The sequence below is a fragment of the Vipera berus genome, assembly GCF_964194415.1.
Source record: "Vipera berus genome assembly, chromosome: 1".
NCBI classification, from domain to species: Eukaryota; Metazoa; Chordata; class Lepidosauria; order Squamata; family Viperidae; genus Vipera; species Vipera berus.
This window is the reverse complement of record NC_138202.1, coordinates 111527904-111544933: the sequence shown is the minus strand read 5'-3', so window position 1 is coordinate 111544933 and position 17030 is coordinate 111527904. Positions and strand designations below refer to the sequence as shown.

At 40.0% G+C, this 17030-nt stretch overlaps 1 protein-coding gene across 2 annotated transcripts in view; it reads left to right on the top strand.

The window, feature by feature from the left end:
• Positions 1-425: 425 nt before the first annotated feature.
• The window catches only part of PHRF1 (PHD and ring finger domains 1), a 35412-nt gene continuing 18807 nt past the window's right edge, over positions 426-17030 (top strand). Inside the window, exons 1-11 of one of the 2 annotated variants that reach the window (XM_081313375.1) lie at positions 426-547; positions 3766-3880; positions 7387-7500; positions 8105-8328; positions 9173-9256; positions 10310-10431; positions 11668-11768; positions 12146-12312; positions 13532-13661; positions 14971-15095; positions 15287-15474. In XM_081313375.1, the coding sequence (XP_081169501.1) occupies positions 3790-3880; positions 7387-7500; positions 8105-8328; positions 9173-9256; positions 10310-10431; positions 11668-11768; positions 12146-12312; positions 13532-13661; positions 14971-15095; positions 15287-15474 (1346 nt within the window). In that variant the 5' untranslated portion in view covers positions 426-547; positions 3766-3789. Of the gene's footprint in view, positions 548-3765; positions 3881-7386; positions 7501-8104; positions 8329-9172; positions 9257-10309; positions 10432-11667; positions 11769-12139; positions 12313-13531; positions 13662-14970; positions 15096-15286; positions 15475-17030 lie in introns of both variants that reach the window. The other variant, XM_081313374.1, reaches the window with a different exon arrangement.

The following is a 17030-nucleotide window of genomic DNA, read 5'->3' as shown; positions in this document are numbered from 1 at the left end:
AGATCGTATCCTGAACATCTGCGGCGGGACCAGATTGGAAAGCGCAGCTTTAACGCGAATCTGTCTTCCTTCGGAATTGGTGCAGCCGGAACAATGATCCACGCGAGCGAAAACCTCGGGCGAGCGCTATCGCAGGGGTCTTCAAACTTGGCCCTTTTATGACTTGTGGACTTCAACTCCCAGAATTCCTCAGCCAGCATGGCTGGCTGAGGAATTCTGGGAGTTGAAGTCCACAAGTCATAAAAGGGCCAAGTTTGAAGACCCCCTGCTTTAAAACGCTCTTCTGCTCCCCCGAAAGGAATGGAAGACTCCTATGCTGTCTCTCCCTCGCATCTGGCGGATTAAGTAATGTTATCCGGAAGAGATTCCATCCTCTTCCGGGTCAGTGCTGCATTGGAGGCGTTCTTGGCCTTCCAGGAGGCCCAGATCCCTGTCGGTTCGGTTCCTTCCGGGATCTTGGTTTACAAACGGTACCAACGGTAACGGACGCCCCTGCCCACTCTCCGTCCGCTTTGCGACATTATTCCGCGGGCTCGCCTCCTGGCAGGTGAGTGGAAGTTAGCCGTCCGGGTAGTGTTGAATTAGTGCCCCCCACCCCCCACCCCCGGATGCGACCCTCCCGCTGCCCAGGATGGAAAGCAGCCAGGCAGCTCGAAATTAAAAGAGGCCGGAAGGGTCCCTATTTACAGAGGCGCTTTCGATCTAGTCCTCGACAACCGGCGAGGATCCTGTGGAGTTGCAGTCTGCGGCTGCTGGCACAGGAAGCTGATCAGGGTGTATCTGCGGGGTTCTGCGAGAACATCCCTTTCCGTGTTGTTGTATTGCATTCGCTACCCGTGTTTCTGAGCCTGGTGTGGCCTGGAACTTGGGCGAAAGGCCCCTTTCTCTCCGCGGTTTCCTCTTGGGCAGGGGTAGGCAACCTCGGCTCTTTTATGACTCATGGACTTCAACTCCCAGAATTCCTGAGCCAGCATAGCTGGCTCAGGAATTCTGGGAGTTGAAGTCCATGAGTCATAAAAGAGCCGAGGTTGCCTACCCCTGCTCTTGGGCCATGTTTTCGTCTTGCACTCAGTTGACGTGGCCGCGACGCTTGGGCTCTGCGTGGTTTTCGCCCGGCTACTCAGGCGGCGGGACTCTGTTTTAAAAAAGACCGAGCTGAAACGAGGGAGCGAATTGCTTTGCTCTTTAGTCGAGCTTAAAGCGTGCGCGCTTAACTACTTATCTTAGTAAATCTCCAAGGCCGCTTACAAAGATGGTAGAGAAAAGAAGTAGCAGGCGGTTAGTAAAAACGCCTTGGAGAATGCCAAATGTCTCCGTTTGGGACAGGGAAAGTATGTTACTGGGAAGGCCTTGAAGCTGATCTAAGGTTCTATTCTTGGAAAAGCCTTTGGCAGGGACAATTGCTTGAGGGTTTCTGAGGGTGATTGGAAAGCCTAGGCCAGGGGTAGGCAACTGTGGCTCTTTTATGACTCGTGGACTTCAACTCCCAGAATTCCTGAGCCAGCCACGCTGGCTCAGGAATTCTGGGAGTTGAAGTCCACGAGTCATAAAAGAGCCACAGTTGCCTACCCCTGGCCTAGGCAAAGCTCCTGGGGGAAAAAGATGTCCCTTGAATGGTCTCAAGCCATCCAGGGCTTTAATGATTAGCACCAACACAGAGAACAGAGGAAATGTTTCTGTTCTATATACCAAACTGATTTAGTATAATTACATATACATCTGGACTGAGATTCTTTGAAGATTTAAATAGGAAGATTGATTTCTGTTTGTGTATGTCAGGACAAAACCAGAAATGACTAAGGCTTCCAGTGAAGCAGGAAGCAAGTATGTCAGAGGAAGATGTTAAAATTCTATTTAATCAACAAGGATGCATCAATTTTAAAATATTGCATAGTCTAAATACAAAAACACATAGTATATAGTTATCTGAAAGTATATTGTGAGTAAATTCTTACGTGTGTGTGTGTGTGTGTGTGTATACACTCATATAATCCCCATTATGTTCAATAGGACTGCCAGATAAGTGAGAACACAGAGATAAGCAACAAATATCCCCTGATTAATACAGGTTTAGATGAATTGATTGCAGGATGCTGTTTCTTAGCATACACTTTATTAATTTTTAACTGTCTTGCACATACCATATACAAAAATTTTAATCACTTGAAGTTTCAGGTGATTAAAATCTTTCCAGCATTCTAATATTGTATTTGCATGCATATCTTTTCCAACAATGTTTCATTAAACTGATTCCTGCATAATGTAAGAATCTAATCTAATACGGACATATGAATGTATGCTTTTCAAATCAGTAGTTAGAAACTACTATGTGTGTATGTATTATATATATGTGTGTGTGTGTGTATTTTTTTCAACAAAGTTGGTAAAGTCATGCAAAACCTGTTGTGTATTAAAACTGAGAAGAAAGGATCAATTTTTAATTTTTGTTCAACATATTTTTTAAAATTTGGCTATTATAACTTGTAGATGTAGCTGTAGAACTGAAACAGAAAATCTTATTGTTGGATTCATACGCCTCTTTGCTATATTTTGAACTAAAATCCATAAAATTGTTAACATGACTCTGATAATTCTGTTGTTAAAGACACTTATATAATCTTAGACTGTTATGCATATCCATAGGATGCAGGTTGGACTAGAAGAACTATGCCTGATGTATATAATTGGATGTCTGTTCTTTGTTGATTTTGAACTTTTTCAATAGAATATGTGTCTGGGCCATGGACCTCAAATGTGAGAAGGGACCCAGATCCTGGCTGTATGAAATACTTTCCTCAGTAGCTATGCATTTTAATTTTAGTTTTTATAGCTTTAATTGCTGTTAAATAAATTAGAAATAAAGAAAAATATTGTGTATAACATTTGCTGGATTTATATTCTGCCTTTTATTTAAGGTAGCAGGCATACTAATCATTCTTCGTATTTTTCTTCACAACTGTCCAGAGGCAGCAAATGAGCTTCTGAGGATGGACTAAAGCAGACATCTCAAACTCGCGACGTCATGTGACGTCGCGCAACGTATCAAGACAGTTTTGCCATTGCCGGCAATGGGGTGGGCGCGGCTTCCGGATGATGCGTCCGGCCCGCGGGCCAGCAGTTTGACACCCCTAGACTAAAGTAATGGACACTAACCTTTGCGGATTGGCAGCCCGGCTGTGGCATGGGAGAGGGGAACCAGACCATGTAAGTGGTAGGCTGGTGCGTGCGTGTCCATGCTGGTCCACTACTTTTGCAAGTTGAATTGCATGTGCGCGCACCAGCCCACCACTCATGCAGCCTGGTTTTGAATAGGCCACCGCCTGGTAATGGGCTGTGGCCCAGAGGTTGGGAACCTCTGGACTAGAGTATGGGTCTCCCTGGTTTCAGTTCAGCACCCTAACCATTGCCCTACCGTGTCATTTGATTTAGTCAAATTTTCTTGTGTAGTTTACATTGTATAGCCTTAACTTTTTTCTCTTCATAAATATGTATGTTGGAATATAGTACATTATAGTCATTTCCAAAGAGAAGTTACTATGTCCCTTTTTAAAAAGTTAGAGCATTAGGCCGGCTCTTCATAGGTAGAAAGGAAAATACATATTTTGTATATTCAGAGACATTCTTTACCATGTTTAGAAAGTATTGCAGAAATATATTCTGATCAAATGTTTGTATATATTGAAATTAAAATTCATAGGGTCAAAGAAAATGTATTTAGGGGTTTTGGTATTTTCCATTTTACAAATAATTTCTTTCTGCTTGTAGGAAGCCAGTTCCAAATGCCCCGCAATGGATGAAGACAGCCAGGATGAACTCATAAACAAGAATGCTGCAGTAGGCAAAGTTAAAAGAACAAATGCGCTGCTCTTTAGCGATGCAGGTAAATGAAATTAGTCAGTCGGCATTCCAACTTTCTGGTCTTTAATAAGCTAGTATTTATAATAACATATCTCCTAGTGGTTTTGATAATTCCTTGACTCCATAGTTGTAAACATTCAAACATAGACGTGGTTTTAACTCCTATTCAGTTTAATGTTTGAGTGGCATTAAGAAACTAGGAATTCCTATAGGAAAAAAACCCCTGAGATTCTGAGACTGTTTTTTTTTGCTTTTTTTTGTTTTTACATTAGGATGAGGCGCCTGATACTCTTGCTTTAGTTTTCAAAGCCCTTTGTTAAGTGATCAATTCAGACCTATGGCGAGAGCAAGCTTTCTCTCTTCTGGTATCCTGCTAGGTGAGAGAAAGTTGTAGTTCTGCTCATGCTTAACTGGTTCCATCCACCCATATCTTTGAACTTGCTTGTGGACATCATTTAGTTTACCCACAAAGGAATGCAGCAATCAAAGAAAAAGGGTTCTTCTCCATTTCTTTATATCAGACTGACATTTTCTGGGACCGTGGAAAGTTTTTTATATGGGCTCTTGTAAATGTTTAAGAGTGCAAGGAGTAATTTACACTATGAAATTCATACTGTAGGACTCCTGCCTGTTCCTTTACTCTAGACCAGGGGGGTCAAACTCGCAACGTGGTGTGGCGTGGCGTGATGTACGGTGACTTTTTTTCCATTCCCAGCAATGGGGAGAGCACGGTTTTGGCATGGTGCATGTAGCCCGCTGGCCGCCAGTTTGACACCCCTGCTCTAGACCATAGCAGTTTTATGGATTAAGTATCTAATGTTTTGGCATGAATGCATTCTTTGTCAAGCTGGAGCCAGGGGAATTTAGCGTGGCTTCTTTGCATTGGCAAAGAGATGCATTTCTGCATTAATCTAATAATACCTTGGAAATTTATCAAAAGTGGTATGCGTTACACTTAGTTCAATTGTAACTTGTTTCAGCTCAAAATCTCCGAATGAATGCATGAATTCAGTACAGACCTTAATTTTGTAGCTTATGTGACTGCTTAGATCAGAAAAATGTCTCGGTTGAAGTTTCTGAGTCATTTAGGGTCGTTTTTAACTTTTAAAGAAAGGATTAAAAAAAACACCTTGTAGTGGTAAGTGATGACTGCAAAGTTTATGTGGCAAGTGTTCAGATTGCTAATGATTAACATATCAAGCATGCTGGCTCCTTTCCCTTCCCAGAAAGTGAGTTGTCCCTTTGAGTCTCCATAAGCTGAATCTTTAAAACTGAGAAATTACATTTGATGGCTAGCCACTATGGATAGTAATGATCCCACTCCGTGGGGAAAAAAATATTCCCAGAAGCAGAAATATAAGGTTCTGTGTAAGTAGAAACTGGTAGGTTAATTGACAAAATGGGACAGACCAATTCACTCAATCTTAAAAATGATAACCTGTTCTGCTCCCTTGTTCTATCTCAACAAGTCCAAGATTGGAATGTATAATCTAATATCATGTGAGTGGTGGGATGCTCACGATTGTGCGCAATTCCAGACCGTAGCCAGAAATTATGGTATACATCCAATAATCTTTAGCGCCCTCCTAACTTGGCATCCCACCTCCAAACCAGAAGAAATGATCTTACTTGTCCATCTTAAAAGTGGTAAAATTACTGGAAGGGTCTTGATTCTCCCAGAAATGCTGAAACAAAACCCTAATTGGTGGGCTACTGTTTTGACCCTCTCTGTTCACTAACATTAACATCTTTCTGCAGATCGCCAAAGAATGGACACATTCTTTTACTTTTGTCTGTTCAATCATGTCCAGTTCTCAGAGACTACCTGGATAAATCCCTGTAGTACTTGGCAAGGTTTTCACAAAGGATTTGCCATTGCCTCCTTCCTAGGGCTGAAAGTGACTGGCCCAAGGTCACCCAGCTGGCTTTGTGCCAAAGGCATGTTTAGAACTCACAGTCTTTCCCTTTCTAGCCTCGTGCCTTAACCATTACACCAAACTGTCTCTTGATAGATTAATTATAATAGCATACAAAAAGGACAACAAAACCAATCTAACCACCATCCTGTCAGCTTACTATGTATGATTAGCAAATTATATCCTAAATATCTTTTTTATAAGCTTGCTGATTTACTGGTCAAAAAAAGAATCTTAGCAGTTGCAGCAAGTCAGTTCTGGATAAAGTTTTTCTATTGCAGATCAATGTGTTTCTCTGCACCACATCTCTGCAAAGTGTATTAACCTTCCTGGAGGGGCTCTATGTTACTTTGGTTGATCTGAAAGAGGCATTTTTTTCATTCCCTTGCGAACGGTTGTGGCACAAATAGCAGCCTCCTCCATTGACCAGTGTCTCCTGCAACCAATTATGATCTTCCATGAATGGACTACAGTGCAGGTCCAGTACTCAAAAGGAGAACAGACCAACCCTATTCCAACTTCTGAGGGAGTAAACAAGGATGTATCCTGGCCCCTCTATTATTTAATTTATGCATTATTGATTTTGTTCCAGCCCTTACTTAAAATCAAACTTGACCCCTCTTCTCTGACCAGTAAACCAATCTCCATTCTGCTGTATGCCTATGCTGCTGCAACCTTGTCTGTTTCCCAAGTAAGGCTGCTGCAACATAGCCTCATAGCACCCTGCTGCCAATCTGAAATGCTAGCAATCAACCGTGTGAAAACTAAGGTCCTTGTATTCACCAAGCTATCTGAAAGATCAATAATGATCAACCTGAGTAGATCAAAGCTTTCAAATGTCTTGCCATCTGTTTCCGGTCATTTTCCCAGGAAGCTTCCCTCTTCAAGCCTTTTTTCCACGATCCCAATCAGCACTAATGCAATCCTTCGATACTCGGCCCACAAGGGTAACAACTATGTGCCTGAAGCAATTACCCTTTTTGAACTCAAGAGTGCTAAGTGTTTTGTTATATGGCGCACAGTGTTGCATTTACAAGGGCCTTAGAAGAGCTGTACATTCTTAATTTCTGAGACCCTTACTTCAGATTCTCCATTTGGTTGCTAACACCCTTCTCCAAGTAGAATTCAGTCAAAGCTTGATTACAACTCTGCTTGTTGAAGGATTGGCATAAAAAAAATTGAGAAGGAGAATCAACTTGTTCAGATAGGTCTGCGAGACAGATACCAGTCTTCTTGGAAAAAACACGTAATGGATACCCCTGCTAATTGTCTGCATGCATGCCAGGCTTGGATGAAATCTGGAGGAAGCTCAAATGAAGAATTTTAACTTACAAAGCTTTAGAATAAAGATTTCTAATCTTTGCTTCATTGAACCCATGCACATCCCATTCCTCAATACTTGCATCTTTTATTAGTCCCATCTCATCGGAGAGCCTTCACGTTGTCATGTTTTGAATATTGCAGGTGCAATGATTTTTCTTACAAAGAACATTCGTGTATCTGATCAAAAATAGAGACAGTAGCACACATCCTTCTGAAATGTCTTATTTACTACTTTACATTCTAATTGATAATATCTTTCCTCGATTTTCTCTGCTCTGTTTTTCAAAAGAAAGCAGTGATGAAAATAGCGGAGACTCTAATGAGACAGGAAGTGAGGAGGAAGGTGATACTGAGGAAGATGGAGATGAAGAGAATGAAGAAAGTGAAGATGAAGATCTAGAAGGTGATTATAACAAGTCTTTCATTAATATTAACTAAAGAAGGTTTACGTTCAATAAGTGAGCTATTTTTAAAGCTACTTTAGGTGAGAGTTGTTGCTAACTTGCCTAATTTGCATCAAACCACTATAATAATTGAACTATAGAGAAGCGCATTGCTCTTATAACTGGTTTGGTTGCTTGCTAGCCATTCATAGTATTTCAGGCTGCCATCCACGCATGGAATACACATGCACGCACGTGCACGCACACACACACACACACACACACACACACACACACACAAAAATAGAGAGATGCTCTTTGTCACATACAATGAGAGTTTGATATCTTGGCCCTCATCTTTGTTACTGGCAGTCAGGATTTGGGGGAAGATATAAATGCTATTCCAGATTCAATTATACTTGATTTGTGCATATCTTGCTAGTAAGTCTTGGTCACCCATGACAATGGAAATAGCTAACAAATCCATATCCAGGATTACACAGATAGTTTTCAACTATTGGATAAGCTACTCTCTCACGTTCCAGATAAAACAATTTTCCAGCATTCCAGAACAGGTTTGGGATACGTGTATATGAGAGTATTGTCTTTTGTTTCTTTCCTAAGATACCGAAGAGGAAGAGGCCGAAGACGACATGGAAATGACTTCAGAGCAACCAGCATATTCTATTCAAACAAAGCCTCAATTTAATGGAGGAATTAATTCTTCTTCTGATGAGGATGCCGAAAACTGCCCAATATGTCTCAATACATTCAGAGATCAGGCAGTTGGAACACCTGAGAATTGTGCCCATTATTTCTGCTTGGATTGTATAGTTGAATGGTCTAAAGTAAGAACTCATTTAATTGATAAAATTATGCTAGAGAGCTGATCCTATTTTGTGAGCATTGTGACTGTTTCATAATGTATGCTTTTACAGGTCATATTTGATTGACAGCAAATAATTATTAAAGATCTTCTAAACTTCCCCCAGAAAGCTAATATGGATATATGTGAACTGGGTTATTTTAATTATTGTTCTTTTTCAGTTCTTACAATGAATAATTGCCGTCTGCTCTTAAAATAGTTTAGTGTAGCAGTCCCCAACCCTTGCGGCTTGGCAGCTGAGCGGGGGGGGAAGGGGAACCAGGCTGTGCAAGTAGCGGGCTGGCACACATGTACTCATGCGCAGCTCAACTTGCGCAAGCAGCGGGCTGGTGTGCATGGGCATATAGCTTGACTTGTGCAAGTTGAGCTACACATGCATGTGTTTGAGCTCTGCCTGCCGCTCACACAAGTCGATCTGTGTGTGGGTGCTGCCCCACCACTTGCGCAAATTGAGCTAAGCATGCATGTGCACCGGCCCACTACTCACGTGGCCTGTTTGCAAACAGGTCACAGCCTGGTAGTGGGCCAGGGGTTGGGTACCCCTGGTTTACTACTTAGAATTGAGAAATATAAAGCCAGGGCTTGTAGCAATGAAACAAATGTTGACAATGTGTATAAAATTATTTCAGTTCAGACTTATTAAGCTATGAAAATAGAGAGTATCAGGGTTTTAAGACAGGTCCTCAGCTACAATCAGTAAGAACTAAACCTGTTGAACAACTATGAATGTTTAATTTCTTTAAAAATGGAGATGCTTTTGAAACTAGTAAACTGTCTTTTCCTCCTCCCCCCCCTTTTTTCCCCAGAATGCCAACTCTTGTCCAGTGGATCGGATCATTTTTAAATCTATTTGTGTTCGTGTGCGTTTTGATGGAGAAATTTTGAAGAAAGTAGGTATTTCGTTTTCTTAAAAATAGCAAAAATCAGAGTATGTATTGCAAAACATAATCAGTGCTTTTCATATCTGCTTTATGTGTAATCAACTCATAGTTCACTGTGCTTTTTCTGGATTTAATCTTTCTGAAATAATACAGTTTTTGAATGCATGATTTTCTAGTTTTATGAACTATTTTTCCCCATTTGCATGTGCTATTCACATGAACATCTGCAAGGGTTTTTGTGAATAGAGGGTATTATGCATGTACATTTTGCACATGCTTTCTCATGCTTTCATTGCTCTTGCTTTCTCATGGGAGAAAATTGTTCTAGTGAAGAACATTGTGGCTTGTACTGCAGCAGAAATATCAATAAAGCATTATTAATCAGATGGGAAAGGAGATAATGCTAAATCACGCTGCATAAAAGGTAATAGTGAAAGAGATTTGCACTTAACTATGAATTTAACAGATGAATTGCTATGTACTGCTATATTATTGTAGTGATAGCAGTTTAGTGTTGTTTGCAACTAGCCACGAACCTATGCATTCTTGAGCATAGTTCCTGTTAAATAAAATGGGCTTTGCCTCAGAGTAAAGTTTAATGGGGTTTTTTTCTGAGGTGAAAATGTTCTTTTGAAATATACATGAAGTTCTTACAGTATTGATTTTGAAATTCTTTTGAAATATATATACAATAAATATCTTACTGCTCCTTGTTTAATTTACTTCCATTTACCCATTCATGAAATAGAAACAAACAAGTAAGATTATGTAGGAAGAACACAAAAGTAAAATTTGTAAACTCTGACATTTAAACTGAAAATGTTTTAGGTTGAATTTTTTTAATGTTTCCCTTTGGGAACTCTTGAAGAAAAAATCCATATAAAATGGAATGAGAGTAACTTTATAATGTGGTGATACCACTCCTTAAATCTGACATCATGATGAAAGAACACAGAAAAAAGCTCATGCTTGGACAGAATTAAGCATAGATGAGTTGTGGCTACAGGAGGTGTACTTGGTTTGCTACAAACAATGCAAAATTTCTTTAAATGTTTTCTTTAGATTCCTGTTGAGAATACAAAATCTCAGGAAGATGGTCTGGAGGAAGATCCCACCTTTTGTGAAGTATGTGGTCGAAGTGACAGAGAAGATCGCTTGCTTCTTTGTGATGGATGTGATGCAGGGTAATGAGTCCTTGCCTTTAAAAATCATTCTTGATTGTTACATTTGTCAAATGCTTCTTGAGATAGGATACCATTGAAGGGTGTTAGTTTGTTTTTAATATAGACAATATTGCATTTTTGCTGACATACCTGACCGTAGGTCTCCTTTAGATTTTTCCAATCAATCCTAATTTGTATGTTTGAAGAGTGACAAGGATACTTTGCTATATCACAAAGTAACTGGAAACCTTGCAGCAGAAATGTGATTGCTTTCAGGGGAATCTGGTTATAAGCTTAAGCTTCACACTTGAACTGTGACTTCTGATCACCCAGCACTTTGTGCTTAACTTGCATACAATTATACTTTTTCTATTAGATCTTTTGACAAAGATGGGTTGCTCATAGATGGACAGGGCGAGGCCACAGTGAGCTTTCTTGTCTTACTCTGCAGTTACAGGTTGTGAATATCTAAAGAGGTCCCCTCCTACAGAGAATTTCAAAATATATTTTATCTTTCTCCTTAGCACGCCCCTAGTTAACAGGCCTTATAAATGTGTTACAATTTAAATAAATGATAATTTTAATTGGAAGATACACTTTTACCGGTTTCTTAGATTTTTTTTTGGTATTTTGTTAGCTCTTGGAATATTTTGTTAATTCCATATCAATGAATGTCTCGATGTGGTTAGAATAGGAAATTGTGCGTGCACATCACTCTCTGTGTGAAGGATTAGTCTGCATAGTAGGCAAAAAGGCAGGGTGTTCTCTTCTACTTTTACAATCTTGTAAGAATCCCTTTTGCAATGTATGGCAGTGAAAGTTGGACCATAAAAAAGGCTGAGCGCCAAAGAATTGAGGCCTTTGAACTGTGGTGCTGGAGAAGACTCCTGCAAGTCCCTTGGACTACAAGGCGATCAAACCGGTCAGTCCTAGAGGAGATCAACCCTGACTGCTCTTTAGAAGGCCAGATCCTGAAGCTCAAACTCAAATACTTTGGCCACCTAATGAGAAGGAAGGACTCACTGGAGAAGAGCCTAATGCTGGGAAAGATAGAGGGCAAGAGAAGAAGGGGACGACAGAGAATGAGGTGGCTGGATGGAGTCACTGAAGCAGTAGGCGTGAGCTTAAATGGACTCCAGCAGATGGTAGAGGACAGGAAGGCCTGGAGGAATGTTGTCCATAGGGTCGTGGTGGGTCGGATATGACTTCGCAGCTAACAACAACAACAAAGAATCCCTTGTGTTACTCTTTCTTTAGTTACCACATGGAATGCCTTAATCCGCCTTTAAGCGAGGTACCTGTAGATGAATGGTTCTGTCCACCATGTGCACCTGCAAATGCTACACCTGCTGAGGCTGGCAAGTATTTCCTTTATAACATATTTTTAGTGTGAATGACAGAAAATAGGACTTTTTTACCATTACAAAACATACTGTAATTTAATTTAAACATTACTGTAATTTTACAGAGGCATAGTTGCATGAAGAATCCCGTGAAAAGATTCATCCTATCTAGTACCATTACTGTGGCAGCAAAATTCAGTAATCTTATGTTGTTGCTTGGACAAGCACGTTTTCTGAATGTTTGACTGTATTGCAACATAAATTGTTAATCTAAATACCTATATAGCAACTCACTTATTTGTGAACTGTGTAACTCTTGGTCTCTTGAAAGGTGCTCAAGTGATGGTTGAAATGTAGCTGAAAACTGACACAGATCTTCTTTTAAGAAACAGATCAGGTGAGCGAAGAGGAGGTTGCTTCACTCATTGCTGATGTAATCCCTACCACCAGTCGACTGCGCCCCAGTGCCCGAACACGGGCTATTGCTAGAACACGCCAAAGTGAGCGTGTGCGGGCAACGGTGAACCGAAATAGGATAACAACTGCGCAGAGAATTCAGGTATTGTTTAATCTGAGGGACTTCAGACAGCTTTCCAGTTAATGACCAAGTGTACACAGCGTAGCACTCTGTCCATATTAAAGGAATGGGATGCATACTCGCAGTCATTTATGGTATGTAAATCAAAAGTGTGAAGATTTCTGGTAACTGTTCTTTGGTCTTAATGAATTAAGTACAAGTTTAATAAAAAAATAATACAGTGTTGGTGTTCAGTACTCATCTGGTTCTGTAGATTTATATAGCAAATCATTCCACTGATTTTTTTTCCACCTTTCTGTCCTTATATTCTAAAGTACTTTCAGAATGGGATAGATTTCATAAGAATCTTCAAGCTCCTAGGCCTGCTATAAATTTGCAGGACTAAGGTCACCATTACTTTGTGTCACAGCAGACATTCAATATATAAATATATTTCTAAATATATAATTTCATTTAAATGTGTGTAGGCAGATACAGATCCTCAACAAGAAGTTGTAATTGAGCTTGTGCTGATCATTCTGCAGGCCACCACATAATTATGCCTGATTTTACGACCTTTTTTATGTTAAATGAATCTGTTGTCTGCAGCATTTTTTTTCTGTAAGCCAGGAGTGAACACCAGTTACCAGCAAAAAACACCATAAATTGTGGTCTCACGACTGCAGAATAATACAAACAGCTGTAAATGTGAATAGTTGTAAATTGAGAAGTATATCTCTCCCCTCCCCCCCCCTCTCTAAATGCATGCAGTACTACATAAGTGCAGAGCTGCTTTACTTCTAAAATTAATGATGCAGTCAAACCCACAATATTTTAAAATGACCTATTGACAAAAATACATCAAAGGTAACTTTGGTTAAATTGTAGAAAGAGATTGTTTGTCTTGGGCTTATATCTTGTTCCTGCAGATAAATGCAGAAGGTCAAGATAGATAGCTTTCACACAAGCATAATCACTGTGTGGACAAGACATTACGGACACTTGTGTTTCCTCATGGAATGATGGGATACATTGATTTATTTGCTTTACCAAGAATTTATGGTAGAGACAAATTTATGGCTTCCTGGACTGAAGGACTGAGTAATTGAGAGGGAAACAGCTGCTGGTACGAAAGAGATGACATAATTTGGGAGAAAAGTTAGAGGGGAAAGGCTTTCTCTCACATCTTTTCAAGTAAGATTTATGAGTTTAGCATTAGTTAGCTTCAACCAGTAATCATAAACATTTATCTTGATTTTAGCATGTACCAAGCTACCTTATGTCTTCCTTTCTTGATGAAACAATTGAGGCAGTTGCAGCGGGTCTGAGTACAGCTGTCTATCAGAGACCATTAACTCCTCGGACCACAACCAGAAAAAAACGAAAAGGAGGTAATTCAATCACAACGATGGACTTTAGTCACATTTTCTAGGGAAGCTTGTCATGGAGGAACGTGCCTGACTTGTCCATCCATCATGCCAGTACAGTTCTGATTGAACTCAGATCTCTTTGCCCTTAAACTCAAATGCCCTCCCGGTAGACTTCATTATTTATGTAATGTTTTCATTCTACAATGTGTTTCCCCGGTGTAAGTTCAAAAACTTCCATTTAATAATGCAGATGTGAACAAACAGGAGACAAAAAAGGAACATTCTCATAAAACGTTCTTTTTTGGGGGGAAATAGCAAATGGCTTAAGGCTGGCAGAATAGGTAGGAAAATGTTCTTCCAAAATTTTACAGCTGAAAAATGCATGTGAGCAACAGACTTTCCGTTAAATTGATGACTGTAGCTCTCAGAAAAGAATAAAGCAGTTCCTGTATACAGAAGCTTTTGATAAGCATACATATATGGCCGTAGACCTCATGAAATCTGTGCATCCCTATATTAATGCCTAGGATTGCCTTTGAGGAGAAAAATCATTCAATTAGAGATTAATGTAGGTCGCAGATGTATAAGGAGCGTGGAACTTGCGCTGCTTGGCAGATATGTGAAATGTGGCATGAGCTAATATTTTGCATTATGCAGTCAGTAAAATTGGTCAATTCACTCAGATGATCAAGATCTCAAACCCCCTAATAGTTTTGGGCAAATAGTTTTGGGAATGTTAAGAACAGGTCCTGGGTCAGCAGGGATGCTATAGAGATGTGGCTGTTTACAAAGCACGTGTCTTATTAGAACACTGTGTAACTGATGAGGCTAATAGTCCCTACCATTCCCTCTAGCTCCAACTTATATTTCTCTCCTCTCTGAGGAAATTGGCACATTTTTAAGCTAAAAAGCGCACAGCAGTCACCTCCCATTTTTCTTTTCTAAAAGAGACTGTGAAGCATTCCTGAAAATAAAACCAAATGCTGGAGTTGAGTTCTTTGTTTTGCATCATAATTTAATTTAACTGGTGGATAAAGAAGAGAGCCATGGGAGGCGGGGTGAGGTGGGGACCTTGACGTTTTCTCGTTCATGCAAATATCGCAGAAAATCTATCTTAAAATTGCCAACTAGGTTGGTGCAAAGTAATAAGAGCGCCAACAAAGCACAATCTCTTTACTGTAATTTCCGTTTATCCTACATTAAAGCGTAAGGCTATTTAAATTTAAGTTGGCATCTAGTTGTTGTGTATTATTTTAAGCATGGAGGTACACCAGGCATCTCCTATTTGTGGTTACTTAATTCTAAAATCTTTGTATTTTGCTTAATGCAGGCAGGAGAAGAAAAGCCGCCAGTAAAAAATATCGAACAAAATCATCTGCTGGGAAAAAAGGCACTGGAACGTGGATTAAGAGACGCAAGCATCGGACAAAGAGGAGAAAGGGGAAAAAAACCCAGGTATTTTCCCATGCTCTTTTCAGGAGTGCAGAAATATAATCGGCTAATCAAGTGGCATGTTTTATTGGATTTTTTTTTCAATTCCATGATAATTTTTAGAGGATGTTGGTGGCTTCTATTGTGTATTTTCTGTTTTGCCTCTTAAAGTCAACTGGACATTTTTAGCTTAGTTCACTTGCTATCCTATCCAGATGAAGGCCGAGGTGACAGCTCGTTCTCGTATAGCAAAAACTCTTCATCTTGGCAAGCCTATCCACGGTACTTCATTCCCTTCCATCTGCAAGCCGATAGAACCATCGCTTGGGCTTATGAGAGCTGATATTGGAGCTGCCTCCCTCTCTGTCTTTGGGGATCCCTTTGAACTAGATCCGTACAACAGGTAAGCATAAGATAAACGGGAAGAAGAGAATGTTTGAAGAAACCAGAAACCATCTCTCTTTAAAGAACAATCAAGGTTGCCCAAATTCTAGCATGACATCTGAGTGTAGCAGTAGCAATAGCACTTAGACTTATATACCACTTCACAGTGCTTTACAGCCTTCCCTAAGCAGTTTACGGAGTCGGCATATTGCCCCCAACAATCTGGGTCCTCATTTTACCGACCTTGGGAGGGTAGAAGCCTGAGTCAACCTTGAGCCATTCAGAATCAAACTGCTGGAGTGAGCAGCGAGTTTCCCTGAAGTAGAGGTAATCCCCCGGGTACGAATGTTCATTTAGCGAGTTTTCATAAAAATGCATTTATTCAGAAAGGGTACTTAAATTAGAAATTCAAAACTGTGACCAAAAAAGAGGCCTCTGTAACCATCTGACTTGGATTCAGTCACTGCTGCAGTGGCGGCCATTTTTAACTTTGTGACTTGTCTGGGCCGTTACGAGCTGGCAGGGTTTTTTTTGTTTTTGATCCCTGGTCACATGGCCAAATAAGAACCGGCGATTTTTGTAGCCAAGGCCAGTTTTTTTTTGGTTTTTTGGTGCTGGTGGAGGATCTGCTGCTGCCTGGACTGGAGTGCTAGAATTGCTTCTGTAGTTTTTGTTGTTGTTGTTGTTACTCTCTAGTGCTTGCAAACTGTTTGTTCGCACTGCTCTGCTTTTTAAATACTGTACTTTGCAAACTATTGTGTTTGTAGCTACAGTACTTTGCAAAAATAAAGTTTGTTTGCATTTGCCTTGAAACTGCTTGTAGAAATGCTAGCCAGGATCTACACAAAGCATTCTATAACTTTGTGTTTTCTTGCTTTTATTTTGGAGATTAGTGTATATTACTGTAGTTTGTAGGTTTTACATTTAAATTGCTTCCAAAAGTTGTGGGTGCCTTATTACTGAAAGTTTTTAAGAAGAGACTGGATAGGCATTTATCAGAAATACTCTGTTGTGAGAGAGCAGTAGGTTAGATGACCTCAAGGTCCCTTCCATCTTTGTTACTGTTGCAAGCCGACAGCTCTGCAAATCCCTCCCCCATCTCCCTCTGGGTTCCTGGCTGGAGACTCTTAAGCTAATTAGTGGCAAGTGGTTTTTTTAAAAAAAAGCAACTGCACCCCTCCCCCCTAGGCAGCTGAAGACGCTTGAGCTGACTTGCAGCAGGTTTTTTTTTTTTTAAAAAAATTGCGACTGCAATGACAGCAAGCCCTGCTTGGAGGCAATTTAGTTCCTGAGCTGGCTGCACCGGAAACAGCTGATGGGTGGCCGGTGGGAAAGCCTCTCAGTTCAGTTAACATGGTAATGATCAATTAACAAATTGGAGGAAATAGTAAGTCAGTTCTTTGTTCATTTAACAACCCATTTGATTCAATTAATGAATTTGATTTTAAAGAATTGTAAAATTGAGTTTGACTGTGGAACCAATAATAATAATAATAATAATAATAATAATAATAATAATAATAATAATAATAATAATAATAATAATAATAATAATAATAATAATAATAATAGGCA